The sequence below is a fragment of the Xyrauchen texanus genome, chromosome 39 (genome assembly GCF_025860055.1).
Source record: "Xyrauchen texanus isolate HMW12.3.18 chromosome 39, RBS_HiC_50CHRs, whole genome shotgun sequence".
NCBI classification, from domain to species: domain Eukaryota; kingdom Metazoa; phylum Chordata; class Actinopteri; order Cypriniformes; family Catostomidae; genus Xyrauchen; species Xyrauchen texanus.
Window position 1 is genome coordinate 7,496,429 of NC_068314.1, and position 22,413 is coordinate 7,518,841.

A 22,413-nucleotide genomic window follows, 5' to 3' on the forward strand; every position below is an offset into this window, starting at 1 on the left:
ATGAAACTTACATTTTTCTTTTTTTTTTCGTGAGATTCACCCATGTACTGCATTGGTTTTTCTTCATGTATTGACTTTAAGAAATAATTATTTTGTGTTATTCTGTGACTCAGTTGGAGGTGACTGTCTTATATGAAGCTCTCCCACATACCACGCATGAAAAGTTGAAAGAGGTGAAAAGTAGAAATGTGATTCAGGCCAATTAATTTGCAGCCAGTCACCCTTTGTGACTTTGGCACAACCTAAAACAATCTCACAATTGTCATCTCTATTGATGTATATCTGTCGATCAATAAAACTTTTCATAAGTCGCTCTTGAGTTGGGTTTTGGAGGGGATGAGTAAAGGTTATGTCATCCGTAGGCTTAGGATATTTTAGTAGGCACCATGGTTCACTTTATTAAACTGGCTCAAGTAATGTATTCTGGAAACTTCCTACATTGCCAGTTTCCTAGCAACAGGTCGTGATTGCTCTCAGGCTGAACCTTTCAATAACAAATCACTGCCTGTGCAGTTCAGATCAAGAGTCCACCTTAAGTCTGTCCAAAAAACATGCATGCAGTTAGAAAAGAATTACAAAAAGGATTTTGCATGTCTACCAGAAAGATTTAGACAAATACCACAAATATTTAAAATCAAGTGGCAATAAATTGTCATTTCCTGGCCATTTTTTTATCTGGTAACTAAAATTGGATATTTATTTTTATTACATGGTTCTCTGGGATATTTTATCCTTATTGTTCAATCACAACATTCTGTGGTCAAATATTTGTTGGTATATTTAATACATTAAAATGGCACACACAGACTTCAACTAACATTATGAGTAATGATAAAAAAACAAACTGTAAATCAGAGTTTTGAATTGATTAATTGAAACAGACATTTAGAATTTATTAATGTAAATAAATTGAACTTGCTTTTTAACAAGGTCAATAAGCAGCTGTTTGGCATAATGTTATTGCCACATAAAAAATATTTTAACTTTTCTTTCGTATTTATCTATTTTTAAATCATGTATACATTAAGGTGCTATGGGGCCAGTCCATACATTTTTAAATACAAATTGCTTCAAAAGTGTAGCCACAAGACATCAATATTATACATGTTAACATGATTTTGGTATAAAGTCAATTCGCTTGCTAACTTTGTCTGTGTAAAATTATATACAATTTTACAACTTTGTTGCCATGACTCTCCTACTCGCGAGTCACATTACAAGGAACGAGTGTGAAAATATTAAATCTAATGATGCTGCCTTTTGGAAACTTAGTGACCAAATAAAAAGCACAATAAAGTAATTGGAATAGTGTTACACTATTAAATCATCAGCAAAACAATTGGGAATATATCATGATTGTTTTATTATGCAAAAAGAATGAGACCGCAGAAAAGGGTGGGATGATATATTAAACTCAAAACAATATTTCATATATATGTATTTATTAATGTTATAAGGATCAGTGGGATAATTTAAAGTCAGACAGTCATTCTCACACAATGGTCAGGGTGATAATTAAGAACCCCTTAATAAAGAAGTTCATTTCTGATACTGATGTCTACTAATTACATCCCATTCTAAATCTGATTCTGTTGTGTTCTTTTTGCTAGGTATGCCGTGCTACGTTTCAATCAGTACTTCAAGACCAAACCTGCTGTAATGGCCTTGGAGATCCCCTTGGAGATCCCACAAACAAGACCAGACTGAGGGGATGTGATGGGATCTGCTGGCCTCTCAGTTGATTGTTTGAACGTAGAATCAGAGGCCTTTTCTGCCAGGGGAGGGTATGGGGTACAGCAAGGGCAGGTACTGGGCCCTCTTACATTTGACTGGCAATATGTCTGCCAACTCTCAGTTCTACAAATTCTTTATTTGTTTCTCAAACACAAGAATCATTTTTTGGGAGTCCAATTTTAGTTGCTGAAGTTTCCCATCAAATTAGTGTGTTTTGATGTTACACTTTATTTATGAATTGTTTTAGGGCACTTCTTTGTACCAAAGTGGTCCTTGCGTTCTTGGCGCCGGGACTTCTGTGGAACTTCTTGCTATGGGTTTTGCAGTGTAAGAGCAGTTACAATCATTTGCAGAGTGGACTGTCATGAATGTGATGATTAGCAAGGCAATATGTTGATACTGCATGCTTTGGTTAGCACAAGATAGATACAGAAATCTGATTCTGGCCTGCTGTGGCTTCATAATGCACAGTCAAACTGATTTGGCCCACAAATGCTCAAAATTAATATTTATTTTAGAGCACTGTTAACAATAGTAAATTAGGGTAATGGCTAAAAATCTGGTTTGCTAATGCAAAGGTTTGGTTTAGAGCCAGTTAGGGGTCACTCGGGAACTAGACGGTTACTGAGGTAAATTCCTCCCCTATCCTGCACTATTACGCACTTGAGCAAGCTACTTAAACCACAATATGTGTCCCATAAGTCACTTTGGATAAAGTTGCTGCTAAATGACAAGTAACTAAGTAACCAGTGATGTAAATCTGGCTTTAAACTAGACATTCCCAAGAAGTCAGGACCATGAGATCCCTTGCTGTCTGCAGGACCATGTTTCTGCCTCTTTAGCTTTTATGGTTGTGAGAAGTTCTGTTGAATTTTCCATTCATCACAGGCTGTTGAATATTACCACCTGCTTTCACCCCCTCCTTTTCTGAATGTGTGTTTGCATTACCTGGCAGGATTTAAAACTGTGATTCAGGTCACCATGCGTGCAAATCTCAGTACTCATTTTTCTCTAAAGAATAGTTCAGCCAAAAATGATAATTGTGCCATTATTAATTCCAAACCCATATGACTTTTTCTTTCTTCTGTGGATTACAAAAGGCGAGTTTTTACCAAGTTTTTTTTTTGCCTTATAATGACTGGACTGTGAATTGTGACCTGTTTTTCAAGCTCGAAAAAAACATTCATCTGCGATGAACAGAACACAATTTATGTCATTATTCACTCTCAAATCAAATAATTAATGAAGTGATAACATCGATAACATTAAACCCTCTCATTGTGTCTGTTGACCAAACATGCAACATGTCAAATTTTTGTTCTACAGAAGAAAAAATTGGGTTTGGAGCGACATGAGGGTGAATCACAGAATTTTCATTTTGGGTGAACTATTCCTTCAGGCAAAAAACAAAAACAAGTTTATAGTATTTATAAATATCGATTGCGGCCTAGAGTTTAATAGTCATCTCATTTTAAAACATCTTGAATTTCATTTTGTAGCTTCAGTGCGGTCAATCTAGGATTTGTCCACTAATAGATAGGAGTCAATTTTACATTTCCAGGTATCGTCTTGTTTTTTCCTTTGTTGCAAATATTATGTTATTGCCAAACACAGATTTTTCCATTTCTGTTTGAATAAAACATTCCGGTAGAAACTTTTTCTTTCACCAAAGATGTTCACAAATGATTATTTTCATCTTAAAAACGGCAGGAATTACACCATTTAAATCACTCCTGCTGTTAAGTTGTACTGTATTTAGAGGACATACATTTGGGTGAATCTGTCATTAATATGTCTGGGTCATATATATATATAAAAATAATAATAATAATAATCTTTTGCTTAAAGAAAACGAAGCCTTTTTGCACTATTGCGATTTATTATTTTTTTATTATTTTTTAACAGTGTTTATGTTAACACTGTAACATAAATTCAACAATTCAGCACATTTTCCCTCAAATTCTTTGTACTGTAATGCAAAAACATCTCATTCTCTTTGCTGTAATTCAAAGAAAATATTTTATTGAATTTTATTTTATTGTAATGTATTTATTCATCATGGTAGTTTATGTTGTTCTGAATTTTGAATTTATGTTGATTTAAAAAAGAAAAAGTGCAAAAAATATTGTATTATAGTAATGAGAATCTAGCAAATATCACCATTTAGAATAATTAAAAAAATAATAATAATATTGTTCATAGCGTTTGAAATAAATCGTGCTTAATTGTCAAGAAAATAATCTTAATTGTCCTAAAATAAACATATATTTTACGTATTTGCCATTTTTCTTTAGATTTTGGGGTGAAATATGACCTAGATATGTTTTGGTGAGATTCACCTATTTAGAGTATATGTATAACTGAAACCACTATCTGTCTGGCAGCTTCCTGAACCCACAAGTGTCCTTTTAATGACTAGCCAGTTCAGTCGCTGCTCAATTATTACAGCAGTCATTTAAGAGCATCTTGAAACTGAAACTAGTCATTGCGTTTGAGCAGTTTGGGGCACATTGGTGTCTCTGGCTCTTTGTCAGGTGCAGGTTAATAATGAAACGGTTTGAGCTGCAGGCAACGACTGAAAGAAGGAGCCCCCTCCAAAAAAAACATTAATAATTTGTTAGCCAATATTTCTCTTATGTGTTTAAACTGTCTGATAGCACTGTCCTTTTGTTTTTTTTTACCTTATCTGACCTTGGATCCAAAAATAATTGATTTGCATTTTTTATACATAAGGAAATGTCCTCAATAAAAGGGGAAAATAAGAAATTATTTTTTGCTTAAGAATGGAATAATATTGTGACATTATTTTCATGACAATTAAGCATATTGTATCCCCAAATTCTCATTACTGTTTTATATATATATATATATATATATATATATATATATATATATATATATATATATATATATATATATATATATAGCACACACACACACACACACACACACCTTTAAATCTGCATAAATTAAATTCAGTAATCTACAACAAACAGTTTAATCACATATACTTAAAAATGTCCTTTTATAAAAAGTACTTGACAACTTAAATATCACATATTTGTCACATTAATGGCTGTAAAAATAATCCTTTTTTATTTATGCAAAATATAGTTTCTTATTTTTCTCTTTGGATTTTGAGGGGGGGATTGTAAAGTGGTGCTGCTTGTAAAAAAGAAAACAACTGGAAAATATTCATATGGTTTGCATCTTGCATGCAGAATGCTATGAATTTGAATGGCAGGTTTGTATAACAGGAGTGCAATGGCAAGATATCATTGTAGATGTACATATTTGAATGTTTCCACCAAAAAAGGCAAGACAACCACTTTGATTTGTAATATATGTAATAATTTATCAGTTACTTTCTCTGTTCAGATATGAAGGATTTGTAATGTGAACTGGGAAGTGTTTGCAAGCACCATTCTTGTTTCCTATACAGTTTAACTTTGTTGTACTGAGATTAATTATCATGTTTTCTCAGGAGAGAGCAGTTTCCATGTAAATATCAAGATCCAACATTTCTTCTTTCATTCATCTTGTATTCCCTTTGGAATAGAGGTTAATCATGTTTAACATCCTATAGATTTCGACGCACCACCACTGTATATTATCGTAAATATATTTTAGCTGTTGTCATCTCTTTGTTTTGAAATAACTTTGTAAATGTCCCTTTTCCAACCTCTCACTCGTAAAGATGTTTACAGGAAGCATTTGTTCTGGTGTTGCAAACATACAAAATAAGTCGACTTCACAGCTTGCGCTTTGCTTGTGATTTCTTTTCTTTAGTAGATGTACTGAAGATATGTACATAATCTTTCATTTATTGTACTGCATCTTTAATATGTTGGCTTTTATTTTGTATATTTAACTGAACTAGGTGGGTGGAGGGCTGTTATATTGACCTGGACCAGCAGGGGGCACTACTGTAGCGCAGTGATGCCTGTGGCCACTATGAGGAGGAAATACTTTGAAATTGTGCAAAAAATAAAATACTGTACAATGTTTTCATTTCTATTGAATTGTGGGGGAAAGTATTTAACAATTTTCCAAATTTTTCCATTAAAAAATGTTAGTTGAATTTGCTGTGCACGTTTGCCTTTGTCAACTCATTTGCTAATTAAAAATAGATTTGACATGTGAGAATAATAACAAAGATTAAATCTGTTTGCTTCAAATTCTGTATGAATAAAACAAAAAAAAATATTGGTTGTAGGGAGGTATTCGCAAAGTAAATTGTGTTTGTTAGTGTCTTCCATAACACTGTCACTTTAGTGTCCTCCTTGAATTTTTGCCTGTCTCCAGTGGATGTTGACCTTCATTCTGTCCCGGTGGCTTGGAAGGTGAACAGGAAGTCTACTGTTAGGATTTCCTGAATCGAACAAGCACACACATGCAGGCAAACATCCTTAGGGCCAAAGTACAGGGACCAGTTTTTCCGAAGTCTGTTATTAGAGTACATTATTACAGGGGTTTATGCAAAAATATATATAGCAAAATGAACTTTTAACCTCGCCAGAAACAAAAGCATGGCTAAATTTATGCTTGAGTTAACATTTTGTAAGCAACATTTTTTATTTAATAAATTACAGTATATAGGAGTTACTTAAAAGAGCATTAGTGCATGAAAAAACAAACAGTATTAAATACACTGATAAGCCACAACATTAAAACCACCTGCTTAATATTGTGTAGGTCCCCCTCTTGCCACCAAAACATTGCCAACACTCATCTCAGAATATTCTTCTCACTACAATTGTACAGAGCAGTCTGTGTTACCGTGGACTGTACGGTACCAACCACATACCGTAGGTCAGTTCAAATCAGTCTGGCCATTCTCTGTTGACCTCTCTCATCAACAAGGTGTTTCCATCCACAGAACTGCAGCTCACTGGATGTTTTTTGTTTTTGGCATCATTCGGAGTGAAGAGACTGTTGTGTGTGAAAGTCCCAGGAGATCAGCAGTTCCAGAAATACTCAAACCAGCCCACACCAACAATCATCCATGTGATTATCTAATCAGCCAATCATGTGACAGCAGTGTTGTTCATAAAAAAAGAGCTTCAGTTAATGTTCACATAAACCATCAAAATGGGAAAGAATGTGATCGGCCGTGGCATGCATTTACTCCGAATTGTGCCAAAAACATCAAGTGAGTGGCAGTTCTGCAGACGGAAACACCTTATTGATGAGAGAGGTCAACATAGAATGACCAGATGGTTTCAACTGACAACGTTTACAGTAACTCAGATAGCCTAACCGCTCTGTACAATTGTGGTGAGAAGAATATCATGTAGGCACTGTTTTGGTGGGACGAGGGGAACCTACACAATATTAGGCAGGTGGTTTTAATGCTGTGGCTGATCATTCTACCTGGAAAAAGCTTTTTAGGGAGGGGAGGGGGGGCTATTACATTTTTAATAGTGGTCTGTATGTGGTATTTTAATATATGAGAACTACTGATCAGTTAAACAATGTTTATGACTTATAAGTTATACCCACTGATCTATAACTGGATTGCTAAACGGCAACGTAGGTGAAGCTACCGGAAGTGATCTGGCGGCCATTTTACTATTCCCTACCGACAGAGGGCATCGGCGACCAACGGACGAAAACTCTGAAGATGACCCGATGTGCTGCCAAACAACATTCACTAAAGGATGTGGCAAAAGTGCCCACAGGTTGTAATTTATAAAGACCATGTACCTATTAAGCACAAATGAGTCGTTATATATATAATATATATAATATATATATATAGATAAGTGGTTATACCACCTTTTTACTGAACGCGGAAGTGTTCCACGATTCGCTAATTTTACATTTCCGGTCTCCAGTGTTTTCGCTTGCATCGGCGTATATTCTTAGCGGGTAATGTGATGTTTAAAGTATTACATCTGTAAACATTTTCAAAAAAACATGTGTTTTTAAAGTGTCTATACTTTTTAGTTTTTTTTTGACAGTGCCACACCGACTATTTAGATGACATGAAGCGATGGTCCGAGCTAGTTATGTTGATGTAATTAACTAATTTGAGTTGTTATGACAACCAACAACTGCACAAGTTGAGCCTGAAATTAATTTTACTCCAAACAACACTTAAATGGTTGTTGTTATCTGTCTGAATCGCTTGTTTCGGTAGTTTTTACATAGTGTCCGAGACTAGAAACAGAAAACCACAGAAACAGGATCATCATGGCCCAATGCTTGAAAATATCAAATAATAAACTTTAACTCTAAATGTAAACATACTTTTTATTATGCTTCAAAAAACAAACAAACCACAAAACGTACTAGGAAAAATGCAACATACAGGGAAATAAAAACATGTACACCTTTAAATTATACACTTTCGTAGACAAAAAAATAGTCTAAATCTATATTTTACAACAGTTGATTTGCAACAGTTGTCCAGATTATAAATCTCAAAATTTTCCCATATGGTTTTATTCTACAGATAAAAAAAACACTATATTTCTGTATCCATTTATATACATAATTTCCTATAACACATTTGTTTTATCATAACAGTCCATCCACTGGCAAAATTTCATTTAAAAAATCCTCTTTAAAATATAAATGTTCATAATTTTTAACAAAATGTTTACATTTCAGCTTAACTGTAAAATAGTAGTGGCCCAATGACATGGACCCCATCAAGAAAACGCAGCTGGAATGATAACTCAAAATCTCTTAAGCACAAATGCACTCTATATACAGTACACACACACTTAAAATACAAGTATACCAAAACTTAGAAGGAAAAAAATAAGGGGGTGGGGGGGGCATTATTATGTATCACAACTCCTTTCACAAAATGAATAGTAGAAATTATTTGCATATGTACATCGTGCAATATTCTACTTTGAAAATGTTTCTATTTTGAGTAGGCCTAATGAGTGGGTGGCCCGGGGCCAAAAAATTAGCAAAGCAAACAAAATTTGAAAACATAATGTAAATAAATCACAGCAAAATGGAAATAAGATAACACAACAAAATATATATTTTTTTAATCTGCAATTAATTTGTATTGTAGTTCTGGCCCATTGCTGGTGAACTCATGATTTCATTCAATTTTAATTATGCTGTTATGGCTTCTTTAAGTTGCGCTGTGGTTTATTTCTAGTTGTATTTTCAGCTTTATTTGCTTTGCTAATTTTCTTGCGTCGTGCACCCTTGGGCCACCATAAATGAGGGCCTGAAAAATATATACTTTCTAAAAAGTGCATTTTAAATGTGTATTCTGCACCAATTCAAAAGAACAAAACATTTGATTTTGACCTGGGGGAATATTTTAAGTGCAGTACCCAGATTCAAACAGCAGAGGGAGCCACCAAACTGAAGCACGACTGCAACAGCATAAATCTTCAGAAATAAAATCCAGATCAAATAAACTGCACAAGGAGATCAGGAATGTTCCTTCCCTTGTCCAGTTCCACTTGTTTTGTTTTGTATTTCTCTTTGTTTAGACCTGAAGCTTGGGAACGTACCTTGGCACAGTCTTATCAGGAACTTGTGCAGGAATAAAAAAAAAAAACATCAAAAGGTATGATAACATGATACAATATGAACGGTTGAGCTGTCTTTAGCTAAATTCAGAATCGTGTACTACTCTATCTGTTTTTGCTGGATCTTTATACGTTTTGTAACATGCGATTCCAAATTCAAACTTTTTTTTTTTTTGGACTGCTTATGGTTCAGAGCTCTCATGCACTGGGTTTTTAAAGGAACAGTTCACCCCAAAATAAAAATGTTATCATTATACACACGTCATGTTGTTTCAAACCCATGCGCTATTATTTTTTTCAGTGGAACACATTTACTTTCTTTTTGCAGACATAAGATAGGGACTGGCTTTGTCAAAAATAGCAACAACAACAAAAAACATAAAATCACAATAAATTCATAAATCAGCTGCAGCTTGCTGACTTGAACAACGTAAGAGTAAATAAGGACAGAATTTTCATTATTGATGAACTTATCCTTTAACGTATCCTATTATTGCCAATTCATTGACATAGATAATGGTTATTCATTGTATCCTTTGATGTGTGCATTTCAGATATGAAATTTGATTATGCGAATTCTGCAAAATGAATGTGCATACTAGCTCCACAGCAACTTCAAAAGACTGATGATAACATCGGAGATTGAAAAACAAGCCAGACTAAAGTCATTTTATTAGATCTATCCTGGATATCTGGCCCTAAAACAGTGAAATAGTATAAAAAAGAAAGAAAAAAGTAAAGATCTGACCTCTGTTTATCCATCTTAAAACTGCACATCACCACAAAAACACCTCTGCTGCCTCAATCACCAACCCTGGAGAACCGTCTAACCAACTGCCAGGTTTGAAACCACCTTGCAAGGACTCTCAACCAGATTGAAAAATTTGACCTATACCATTTTAGGACACAATCATGTTGCAGGAATTCCAAAAGTGCCTCTGATTTTCTTAAACTCATTGCCTCTTCTGATTTCTCTTCGGCTCCCTCTATGTTTCTGTCATTCTCCATCTCAGTCGGTGAGGACAACCAGCTCTCCCTCACTGCGTTCCCCCACGTCACTCTCATCCCCTTCACTGTAGGGTTGTTTGGGTCGCGTGTTGTCCCGAGTCTCGCCGCCTCGGCACTGCGGGGGCTCTAGAGCGCGGGGGAGGTAGTGCTCCAGCAGGGCGGGGTGTAAGGGCAGAGTCGCCATGGACATGGGTGTGGTGGGGTACGGTCCTTCACCAGACGGGTACGTTAGCTGCTGCTCTGATTGGCTGTGGGGATAAATGTGGAGTGTAAGGATTTGACGAAATGCTGAACAAGACAGCTAGCTGCTGGTAAGCATTTTGTAGAAGACTGTCATTATTTTGGGGTACTTTTACTAAATTGACCATCATTGTACTGTTGTCAAAAATACCGGTACCAAGTCGGTACTCAAACAAAAAATTATTTACGATACCGGAATTTCTGAAGGTACCGGGGTACCGAGTCTACCCAGTACCCACGCAGAGGCGGGAACTTTAGAACGCTCACAACAAGCAAAAGATTGCAGCAAGCAAAGCTGCTGCGGAGCCTCAACTGAATCTTGTCGAAATGAAAAGTGGGGAAAAGCCAGGTAATTTGAGGCTGATGAAAAGGGAAACATCATAGATAAGCAAAAACCTATTTGTAAACGGTGCTTTCACAATTTTCTGACGAAAGGAGGAAACACATCAAACTTAATAAAGCACATGAAAGACAGACACCCAGATTAATTCAAGCAAATAAAGCAGGCGAGTTTAAAAGCCTATTATCATTTGCATTAGGTCTGAAACGTTTGTCGACATTATCGACATCGTCGAAAATACAAAATTAATGAGAAAAATGTTCGTTGTCTAATAGTCGTTTGATCTCATTTAACGTAACATGAAATCACATTAAACTGTAACGATATCGCGTGAGCGCAGCAGTTCACGCCTGATGGAGGAAGAATTATACAGATCAGTCCAGATGCACTCTAAACTTTCACAGTTTATTTTATGTAGATCCCAAAGTATTAGGGAATGATTAAAAAAAAAAAAATTACATTCAGAAGCATGTACCGTTGTGAATTAAGCGGAAGCGGAGCTCTTTAAAGCAAACCTCCCAGCGTAACATCTTAAATGCAGTAAAATTGCTTTATTAAAGTTCAAATAATACAGAAGCAGGTCATGTTAATAACTATAAACTCAGAAACTGGCATTTCTCTGTGTGGTCGGTGCCTCTTCTATGAGTTGCGTGAATGTCCCGATCTAAGGGGGACTCTGCCTCGGGGAACTCATCCCTCGAGCGCGCACGCTAAATGCAGCTAAATTAGAACTTACTCGCAATTTATTTCATCATAATATATGTCACTGTGCATTTCTAATCATGAAGAAAATTGGCAATATGCAGCTTTATTAATAAGAGAGCAATTTTTGCACATTAGTTTGGAAATTGTTTTTTATTAATTCTATTGTATCAGAATCAGAATGTATGCTTGTTTATTTAGGTTTTTTTTTTAGTACTTGGTAAAAACTTAAATTAAAAGTTGCAAAAGTTGAAGCAAATCTTATAGAAGTGCGCAAAAATACTTTAAGCATACATTGTTCAGTTTTGTTATAATTAAAAATAATATATTTAAATTAAAGTGTTGCTCAATGGCATATATTTGTTCATAGTTCTGCTGCTAATGTTTTGTAGACTTTGTTAATAAAAGAGTGTTGTTTAGTAACCTGTTTTTGCTTTGGTACCGAAAATGGTATCGAGTACCGTGAAATTTCACTGGTATTGGTACCGACTACTGAAATTTTGGTACCGTGAAAACACTACATCATTGTTAAGTTTTGGTATTGCTGGAAATAGCCTTTCATTGGGTATTGACGGATTTAAGAATAGAAAGTTGACAAAAGTTCCAAATAAGGCAAAAAAATAAAAAATAAAAATAGGTGCTCAAATTACTTTGGGTTCACTTGAGCTGACAGTTTGGACTAACGTGTGAAGAATCAAAATAGTTTCACCAAATGGCAAGTGCAGGTGCACGTTGCAGTTGAAAAATACAAGAATCAAATGAAGACAATGTGGCAATGTACACTGTGGTTAAATTAGTAATTCCGTTCTATACACTGAGTTTAGTTACTTACGGGAGTGACAACCACTAATTACAAAAAAATTTGCTTTAAAAGGGTCATGACATTAGAAATTAATATTTTCCTATAAGAGGTAATTTTACTATAAAAACATACTGTATGTTTCAGAACTCAAAACTTCCTCCTCACTATGAAAGGAGAATTTTATAAAACCAGGCTGCCAAAACTAATCGTTTTCTACTTCTGCCACATTATGATGTCACACTGTGGTAAACATTTGCATCTGAGCACCTCACGTTTCTCACCTCCTTATAAACTGTTTGCTACATGGCCGGGTGTGATTATTAAACCCCCAAAAGCAGTGACCCAGAGCATGCCTGATATTCATCATAAGGTGTTTTCAGCGGATGAGTGTTCAGCATTAATTAACTGTGCATTTAAACATTCCTTTTCATGACAATACACATTTTTTTTTTATTTAATTTATAATTAAATTTTTATAACTGGATTCAGATTCCATTCGTGTTTTGCATCATGGAAATAATAGTGTCCTACATGTGATAACGGTGGTATAAGCAGACTCTTATCATTGAATTAATGAAAACAATTGCAGTCTGACCATTGTCGTTTTCTAAGGTTTACAACTCAAATGTTTTTGTAGTTCCTGAAAGTTCCTGACCATAGATTCCAGTACATAAAATCATTCAGATATGGGTCAGGAGCTTCAGTTAATGTTCACATCAACCATCAGCATGGGGAAAAAAGTTTGATCTCAATGATATGGACTGTGGCATGATTGTTGGTGCCAGATGGGCTGGTTTAAGTATTTCTGTAACTGCTGAACTCCTGGGATTTTCACGCACAACAGTTTCTAGATTATACTCAGAATGTTGCCAAAAACAGAAAACATCCAGTGAGTGGCAGTTCTGTGGACGGAAATGCCTTGTGTGATTGGCCAGACTGGTTTGAACTGAAAAAGGTAATTCCGATAACCCCTCTGTACAATTGTGGTGAGAAGAACAGCATCATAGAATACTATTCTGAGATGCGGGTTGGTGCTGTTTTGGTGGTACGAGGGGGACCTACACAAAATTAGGCAGGTGGTTTTAATGTTGTGGCTGATCAGTGTATTTCCTTGCACCTTGAATACACTTACTGTAAGTGAACTTAATTTTTAATTTAAAACAATTTTTAAACATATTTTTCCAAGGTAATTTTTTTTTTTCAAAATTTCTGAGTCACGTGTAGAGTATGAACGGAAAATCATGAACTCATTAATTCTGAATGCAATACACACATTCTTGCAAGGGTCCTAAAACCCCCACACACTGTTACTCTCCCCACACCCCCCTCCTTAGACGAGAAAGGAATGTGAGATTTTCTTAGACACACACGTTCCTTTCATTTAAAACCCAGAAATGGCTTAATTTTAAGGAAATATATTTTATTCCCGTATGCTTGGGTATTTCTGCTGTTATATCAAACTAGTTAAGATTGTTTAGTTGTGTAGTTAAACTTTGAGGGCTTATATAAAGAATCTAAGAGTATATATTCACTTTTAAGTGTACCAAATACAAGTTTCTTGGTATCAAATTAAACCTTACGACTCGCCCTAGCTGAATATATATATAAGGTTACATTAAAATGTATTCTGCTATGTTTTACCATCTTTTGAGTGATTCCAACCACATCTGGACCCTGTCATAAATTAGGCAAATGACTAGCCTTGACAAGACAAAGGGAACCATCTTGTGCCAAAACTGAGGAGCCTCATTGGGTCATTCCTCCCAAAGGAAGCATGACCTTCCTACCTTAAAAGTCAGGATCTGGTGTGGAATCACTCTCTCTTTGTCCTCTCTTGTCCTCTTGCTTTCTTACTTTCTCTTCTGAACCTCTTCAAGTTTTCTTCAACTTCTCTTCAAACTCTCGTCAGTCATGTCTTTTGTTTTATTTGCCGTTTATCTCAATCTTTTTCTTGTCTTCGGACAAAGCTCAACACTCTACGTTTTTGGAGCAGTCCGATATCTTCCGGGTGAAAGGACTCTCTCTCAGTTTCAACCATTACTCCTAAGATGCTTTGAACTTCCCGCGAGCGATCCACGCTCGGGGAGCACCAACAGAAATCCTCCCGCTCACGGCCGCAACGAGGACATTCACGCACACACGCAGTCTTGTTCAGCGACACAAAGGTCCATTTTGCAAGTATTATTCCATCTAAATTCAAATGCGTTAGAGTGTGTAATTCCCTTGCTGGCTCTTAAGGTTTAACTGTTGTAACAAGTTTGCTATAATTTTCCTTACTGTTTTACTTTGTTTGCTCTATGTTAAATGTTTGTTGTTAAATGTGTTCTATGTTTGTTTAAGTGTAGTGATATATCCTAGTTCCTTGTATTAAACCCAATTATACGCTTGATTGTCTGTGTTTGTTGGTCATAAAGCAAAGCCTCTTTAATGTGCGATCTAAAGCTACGAGCTGACATTATCAAAGTAAGTTAACGTGCTTTGATTAAGTAAGCTTATACTAAGAATAAACCTTCTGGAGAATTGATCAAGAGTGTCGAGCAAAGTGGTTTGCTGGACGAGCTGATTGGTTGCGGTACGGGTTAATTCCATTAAGGTGTTCTGAAAATTAATACAGCCTGTCTGCATATGATGTATATTCCTAATTAATTATAATTCGTTGTGTTTAATTATATATATATATATATATATATATATCTGAAGCAGACTTTTGGGCTATATAACCCCTGTTTTGGGGCAATTTAGAATGTATTGGTATCTAGTTCAAACAGTATGATTAATCATTGATTACAATCATTAATATTAATTGTACATTCCCCAAACCTGAACCAAGAAACCCTACACACGAATATCACGAATATCACAAATATCTTGGGGTTACTTCAATTGACAAAATGTGTCTTTTCATATAAATGTCAAAACACAATCATGAGGATACTCTCGGTTTATGGTTTTCCTTTCACATAACAGCAGAATGGCTACCTGCATGTTGGTTATACCAGCTGACCTTTATTTGTTTTAGAATTTTTTTAATTGCTTATTTTTAAAATAAGTAATAATGCAAGATTATTCCTAATTACTTGTGCCAACATTTCTATTTTCAAGAATTTCAGCTTTCTTTTTAAGAAATATAGCTCTTTTATTGTCCCGTCTCTAGACGGTCACACCACTTAGACATTTACAAAAAATATTAAAATGTCTTAGAACTCAAATTGAAAACATGTTCATAATAGTAGAGGTGTATTTAAGTAATTGTTTTGTGCAAATTGCATTTTAATGTGCAGTGTATGTGGTCTGTATGAACTACAATGTGCCATGCTGTTTACGCATACACACACAAAAATAAAATCACTTGCATGAAGAGCAGTGGTTCTTGGCCAGGGGCACAGGGCGAAATAGGTGACCTCATCAAACTTCCAAAGGGGCCGCAAGATGGGATTTTTATGATTTTAATCTTATTTAATTTAAAATGCTAAAATCCACCTTTAAAAAAAAAAAAAATCAGACCTACCAGATATAAACTGGGTCATAAAATGTATTATTTATTATTTTAATCTATTAATACTCCTATTTTCTGGGACAAGGAGGCCTTCCAAATATTGTATTGGAAAATGTCTTCAAAAAATATTTTTGCCTATTTTTAAGATTTCAGCATTTCAATTTCATAACAAAATTATATAATAATTCTATTTTTTATTATATATAATTATAATAATACAACTTTAAATAAATAAAATATATCCAAGTTTTATTCATTTTAGTTTTGTTAAATTATGCATTTCAATTATACAAAAATGCCTGAATCTTAAAAATAGGTTAAAATATTTTGTTTAGTGTTGGAGTCAATAAGGTTGAGAACCACTAATGTAGAGGACATGTGCAGTGTGTCCGCAAGCATCACCTTGGAGGGTATGGCACTCTCTGTTCCTGTCGCCGACTCTTCATCATTGCCTTGTACTCTCCCACCCGCAGTCTTCTTCCCTCTACGATACAGGTGCGCTTCGGCCGCGGTTTGTACTTGTAGTCGGGGTAACGCTCCAGGTGCTGGCGGCTGAGTCTGGCCTGTTCTTCATAGTACGGCTGTTTCTCCTGATTGGACATGGACTTCCAGCGGGATCCTGAAGGGGGTGACAAAGGCATGAGAGAGATTTGAAAAATGAGGACAGGCTGAGGTCTGAAAGGGTAAATGTGAATCTGTAGTTTGAATGTTAAACTACTGTAAAGTTACCATTTTAACAACAAATGTCTGCCTTTGATAAAACAATATAGTCCCACCACATACTCGCACCATTGGTTTGAGCTAATATTGATGTGTCCAGCTGGACGAGAGCAATACAAATAGCACTTTAACTGTGCCAAAGAGACACAGTGTTTACAGTTTTTGAGGAAATCAACCAATGAATGGCCACTTATAATTGTCTCTGCATAATACGCTAGATAGAAATAAGTATTAACATTGAAAAAGTTCCACATTTCAGCTTTAAAGGTGGGCAATATAAAAAATAAATAAATAAAAAAATCATATATATATATATATATATATATATAGAAATATATAACAATTATATGATAAAATGAATCTTTGACTTAGTATTTACCTTGAATTAAAAAAAAAAAAAGAGATAAAAGCAGTGGGGATTTTGATTATTCCTTAACTTGAATCTTTTGATTCGATTAACAAATTAACAAAAAAAAAAACTCAGATTCATTCAGTAATTTAAACTAAACAGTGAAGAAATTGTGATTAAACTGGTAAAATAGTAACACCCTAATTCATATAACATATTGACAAACAGCAGCACTAAATATTTACATACAGTGGGTACGGAAAGTATTCAGACCCCCTTAAATTTTTCACTCTTTGTTATATTGCAGCCATTTGCTAAAATCATTTAAGTTCATTTTTTTTCCTCATTGTACACACAGCACCCCATATTGACAGAAAAACACAGAATTGTTGACATTTTTGCACATTTATTAAAAAAGAAAAACTGAAATATCACATGGTCCTAAGTATTCAGACCCTTTGTTCAGTATTTAGTAGAAGCACCCTTTTGATCTAATACAGCCATGAGTCTTTTTGGAAAGATGCAACAAGTTTTTCACATCTGGATTTGGGTATCCTCTGCCATTCCTCCTTGCAGATCCTCTCCAGTTCTGTCAGGTTGGATGGTAAACGTTGGTGGACAGCCATTTTCAGGTCTCTCCAGAGATGCTCAATTGGGTTTAAGTCAGGGCTCTGGCTGGGCCATTCAAGAACAGTCACGGAGTTGTTGTGAAGCCACTCCTTCGTTATTTTAGCGGTGTGCTTAGGGTCATTGTCTTGTTGGAAGGTGAACCTTCGGCCCAGTCTGAGGTCCAGAGCACTCTGGAGAAGGTTTTCGTCCAGGATATCCCTGTACTTGGCCGCATTCATCTTTCCCTCGTTTGCAACCAGTCGTCCTGTCCCTGCAGCTGAAAAACACCCCCACAGCATGATGCTGCCACCACCATGCTTCACTGTTGAGACTGTATTGGACAGGTGATGAGCAGTGCCTGGTTTTCTCCACACATACCGCTTAGAATTAAGGCCAAAAAGTTCTATCTTGGTCTCATCAGACCAGAGAATCTTATTTATCACCATCTTGGAGTCCTTCAGGTGTTTTTTAGTAAACACCATGCAGGCTTTCATGTGTCTTGCACTGAGGAGAGGCTTCCGTCGGGCCACTCTGCCATAAAGCCGGGGCTTTTTCAACTGGTGGATGGCTGCAGTGATGGTTGACTTACTACAACTTTCTCCTATCTCCTGACTGCATCTCTGGAGCTCAGCCACATTGATCTTTGGGCTCTTCTCCCCCGATAGCTCAGTTTGGCCAGAGGGCCAGCTCTATTCTGTCGCTGAGCTCTTCAGGCAGTTCCTTTGACCTCATGATTCTCATTTGCTCTGACATGCACTGTGAGCTGTAAGGTCTTATATAGACAGGTGTGTGGCTTTCCTAATCAAGTCCAATCAGTATAATCAAACACAGCTGGACTCAATTGAAGGTGTAGAACCATCTCAAGGATGATCAGAAGAAATGGACAGTACCTGAGTTAAATATGAGTGTCACAGCAAAGGGTCTGAATACTTAGGACCATGTGATATTTCAGTTTTTCTTTTTTAATAAATGTGCAAAAATGTCAACAATTCTGTGTTTTTCTGTCAATATGGGGTGCTGTGTGTACAATAATGAGGAAAAAAAATGAACTTAAATGATTTTAGCAAATTGTTGCAATATAACAAAGAGTGAAAAATTTAAGGGGGTCTGAATACTTTCCGTACCCACTGTAAAATAGACACAAAAAAGTACATTTATGCATTTTAAGCAGCTTACAGTGCATTTAAGGTATACATTTTTAGCAGTTTGTGTTTCCTTAGAATCAAACCCGTAATCTTGCCATTGCTAGCTCATTGGTCAACCAGTTGAGCAACACCAACCCCATAAAATGACACACAGGCACTTTTCATAGGAAATGCATCTGCAAATCATTTTTGAACAGATTCAATTTCATTTACATGAACTGTCCAATTCATCTGATTCACCAAAATGAATAGAACATCCCAACGCTACCTGAGAGAGAAGACAGTTTAGGAGAGTGTGTTGGATTAGTGCCTCAGCTCGCTTGACTTAAAATCTGCATTCGCAATATAATGTGCCATATAAAACAACAATGAAATGTTTTGTTGCACTACACCACCACTTATTGGAAAAAGCTAATTGTATCTGAAAAAGGATCTATACACCATTTTGAACAGCTGAGATACTGTCACACTACTGAAAAATGTAGTCAACTTAGTAGCATTGTTACTTTAATTAATGTCTCACCAACACTGAGAGTAAGGTATACGGAGCAGGTTTTGCTGTAGAGATTTCCACAATATTTGGAGTCACTGACTGTTTAAATTTCACTACAAACAGGAAGTGAGAGATAATTCAGAGTGAAAGTATAACACAGTACAAAGAGAAAAACAATCATTGACCTGCACAGTACATTGACCTAATTGTTCGGAATGTTTGACATTTCAAGAATTCTCACTCCTGTCAGAGTGTGCGCTGCAGAAAACGATGGTGGGAACTGAGAAGACACAAAGCTTAATCACGCAGGTGTTTGTGTCACCACAATGGAATGGAATGCAAACGTTTTGTACAAGGAAAGAACTGAGGAAGACAAAGTTTAAAGCAAGGAATGGGGGGGGTATAAAGTGTTTGTCTAAAATGCTGAAAACAAAACAAAAATGCAAAACAGAACAAAACAAAAACGTTTGGGATTTGAAACCAGGTCCCCTTGCACGCAAAATGAAAACTGTACTTAAAGTCTTGCATGTCTTGAACAACTACTAAGAACTACTTGGTCACATCTTTTCTTGCCAATAGGGCACCAAGTGTGCCAGCACTGCTTTAAAAAAATAGGTGCTTGACATTCTAGCTTGGTTGACTGTAGGATTAGCTGTGATCGCCACAAATCCACCGTTTCATACCCAACATTAAAGAACAGCTGATATCAAGAGAAAGAGAGAGGGGTTAAAATAAAAATAAAAAGTTCTTCCTCAGGGTAAGAAACAGCATGAGGACAATGTTGTCTGAACAGGTGCTTCAGATTCTTACAGTTAACACAAAGAATACATAAAGAGGGAGGGTTGTAGACACTGCGTGAGTGTACATTTGATTGTAAATTGTGTTGACCGAAACTATGCTGAAAATATTTGACAGCAAGTTCTTTCTTTGACAAGAAGAAAACAATACATTTTAAATGGCCATGAATGAATAAAAATATGCATTTTTTAACATTAATAAATAAATATGTAATGGGGGAATCATGAACTTTTTTTGGGACTATTAGGGAGGATCTTGTCTGTTACAGTCGATGGTTTTAATTTTATTAACGTTCTAATCATGAAATCTACGGCAGTTATGAAGATAAGCGGATTCAATTCCAAAATTCTCTTCAACAAATTAAGGCAAGAGTACACAGTACTTCATTTTTGCATTTTAAATATACTCTTTTGGCCATGACCCTGTAAGGACCTTTCAAATGCATCCACACTGTAACTGTTTGTGCTGTCTTAGGACAGTACGGCAGGCACATGCACAGAAAACGCACACAGACGTAGACTGTCTGCATGTCTAGAAATATTGGGCTGAATGGGACAATTCACCAGAAAATGTCAAATTTTATTGGCTGAAACTTTAGACAGGAGACTATGACTGACTAATAGTAACTATATTCAAACTGTGTAGCGAACAAAAAAAAACTTGATTACAAAAGCACCCCCTTTCTCTCTCACCAAGGATCTTGCTGATACTGGAGTTGTGCATGTCGGGGAATGCCTGCAGAATTCGTCGCCTCTCGTCTTTGGCCCACACCATGAAGGCATTCATGGGGCGTTTGATGTGACCAGAGGAAGGAGTCCGGGTTTCACCATAGCTTCCCGCTCCAGAAATGGCCATTTGCCCGGCTAAGAACAACAAGATTAAAAACAAAACATTTAAGGAACATAACACTTTATGCATGATTAAATGCCCCAACTGCAACTAACAGGTAAGTGATATGTGATTTATTGCACAACAAATATTTTTCTTTTTTTTTTCTTTTTTTTTCTTTGAAGTCAGCAATATAATGTATTTGATTTGAGCATTCCACTAAGCCAGAAACCACTAACAATTTCTAAAAGTACAGTATTTTTAACAAACTATAGATAAAAAAAAAATAGCAGACACATACCCTCAGAATCGCTGCTAAGATGATCCTCATTCGTACGTGAGGACTGTCCGTCATCTGTCCGTTCTCGAGACACCTCCTTATAATAAATCAATAGAAAGCCTATGTAAGACATATGTATTAACCTCCATCATACTTGCTTTCAAGGAGGTCTATAATACATAGATCCCAGATGGTGTTACATAAACTACCACTAGGGGCTGACTGTAACATGCTTACCAACACTTGTGTTCAACTGGGACTTAATTGTCTGCAATTAGTTTGTAAGATTAGAACTGTTGCTACAGAAGTCAATGTTACAAAAGTATCTCGTCCACACCTACACTGGAAAATGCAAAAGGCCTTGGGGACATTTTCAATCATCAACTATAATTAAAAAATTCAAAACATAACAAAGGTATACACTTCCCCCTCGCAGCTACCTATGCATCGTTTCCAGTCTACCTGCATAATCAAGAGTGCGGTTCTGAAAGTGTCTAGCTATAAAAACAGGTTTGAGTGGAATGCTTAAAAAACTCACGGACAACAAAGGCGAAATCACTGTCATATCTCCCTGTGGTTAAACTGAACTCAAAGGAGCAACAAAGTTGCTGTCGAACAGGTGCCTAAGAAGACTTGAGGCCATACCACAATTGCTGCGTACACACAATGGAACAAAAACAGTTGCGGTGTGATTCCAAGAGCAGCTGTTCTTGCCTAAAAGGGGAATGTGCCCCTTGTTTAACTGATAACATGAACGACTGTAAGCCAATATCCATCGCAGACCCTAACACCCCCTTCTCCCTTAACTCAGTGGGTGTTCTGAAAGAGAGGCGTTTCAAGTATACGGCGTCAATGGAGTCTTGCCCTGATTCTTCGACCTTGAAGCATGACCGATGGTGACAAACAACGGGCCCCAGGTGTTGCAGAGAAATCTTGAAGCACTGGGGTGTGGAGTATGTGAGAGTGTGTTTAATGTGCGTTGAGGGGGGAATTCGCTAAGAATAAACTGCACCCACTGAAAGCCGCATTTATTGGCACATGCTGTTTTTGCGACCAATTCACTGAAGGAATTATGCAAACCAGACAACAGTGCAACCTGCCTCAACTGCGACTGGTTGAATATATATATTGTTTGTCTTGATTTGTGAATTCACAAACAATTGAACTTTTTGGCTTTAATATAAAATAAAAGCCAACTGTTTATTAGTTTTTATAATATTACACTTTCTATTGTTATGTCTTTTATCATGTAGATAAAACTATACATCTGCCTTTTTATATTTCATGAATGAGGTCCCCTACAAGGGAATTATTATATTTGGAGGTCTTTGGCATAATAAAGTTTGAAAATCTTCGGTTTA

At 36.1% G+C, this 22,413-nt stretch overlaps 2 protein-coding genes across 6 annotated transcripts in view; one reads left to right on the top strand and one right to left on the bottom strand.

The window, feature by feature from the left end:
• LOC127632813 (ethanolamine kinase 1-like) overlaps nucleotides 1-4,572 on the top strand; it is a 30,164-nt gene extending 25,592 nt beyond the window's left edge. Inside the window, exon 8 of the mRNA XM_052111598.1 lies at nucleotides 1,611-4,572. Coding sequence (XP_051967558.1) covers nucleotides 1,611-1,707 — 97 coding nt within the window. The 3' untranslated portion in view covers nucleotides 1,708-4,572. The remainder of the gene's footprint in view (nucleotides 1-1,610) is intronic.
• A 3,434-nt stretch (nucleotides 4,573-8,006) lies between these two features.
• The window catches only part of LOC127633008 (transcription factor SOX-13-like), a 68,954-nt gene continuing 54,547 nt past the window's right edge, over nucleotides 8,007-22,413 (bottom strand). For all 5 annotated transcript variants that reach the window (XM_052111865.1, XM_052111866.1, XM_052111863.1 and 2 more), the window contains exons 11-14: nucleotides 21,074-21,149; nucleotides 20,637-20,807; nucleotides 16,233-16,449; nucleotides 8,007-10,498 (exon numbers count right to left, since the gene is read on the bottom strand). In XM_052111865.1, coding sequence (XP_051967825.1) covers nucleotides 10,252-10,498; nucleotides 16,233-16,449; nucleotides 20,637-20,807; nucleotides 21,074-21,149 — 711 coding nt within the window. In that variant the 3' untranslated portion in view covers nucleotides 8,007-10,251. The remainder of the gene's footprint in view (nucleotides 10,499-16,232; nucleotides 16,450-20,636; nucleotides 20,808-21,073; nucleotides 21,150-22,413) is intronic.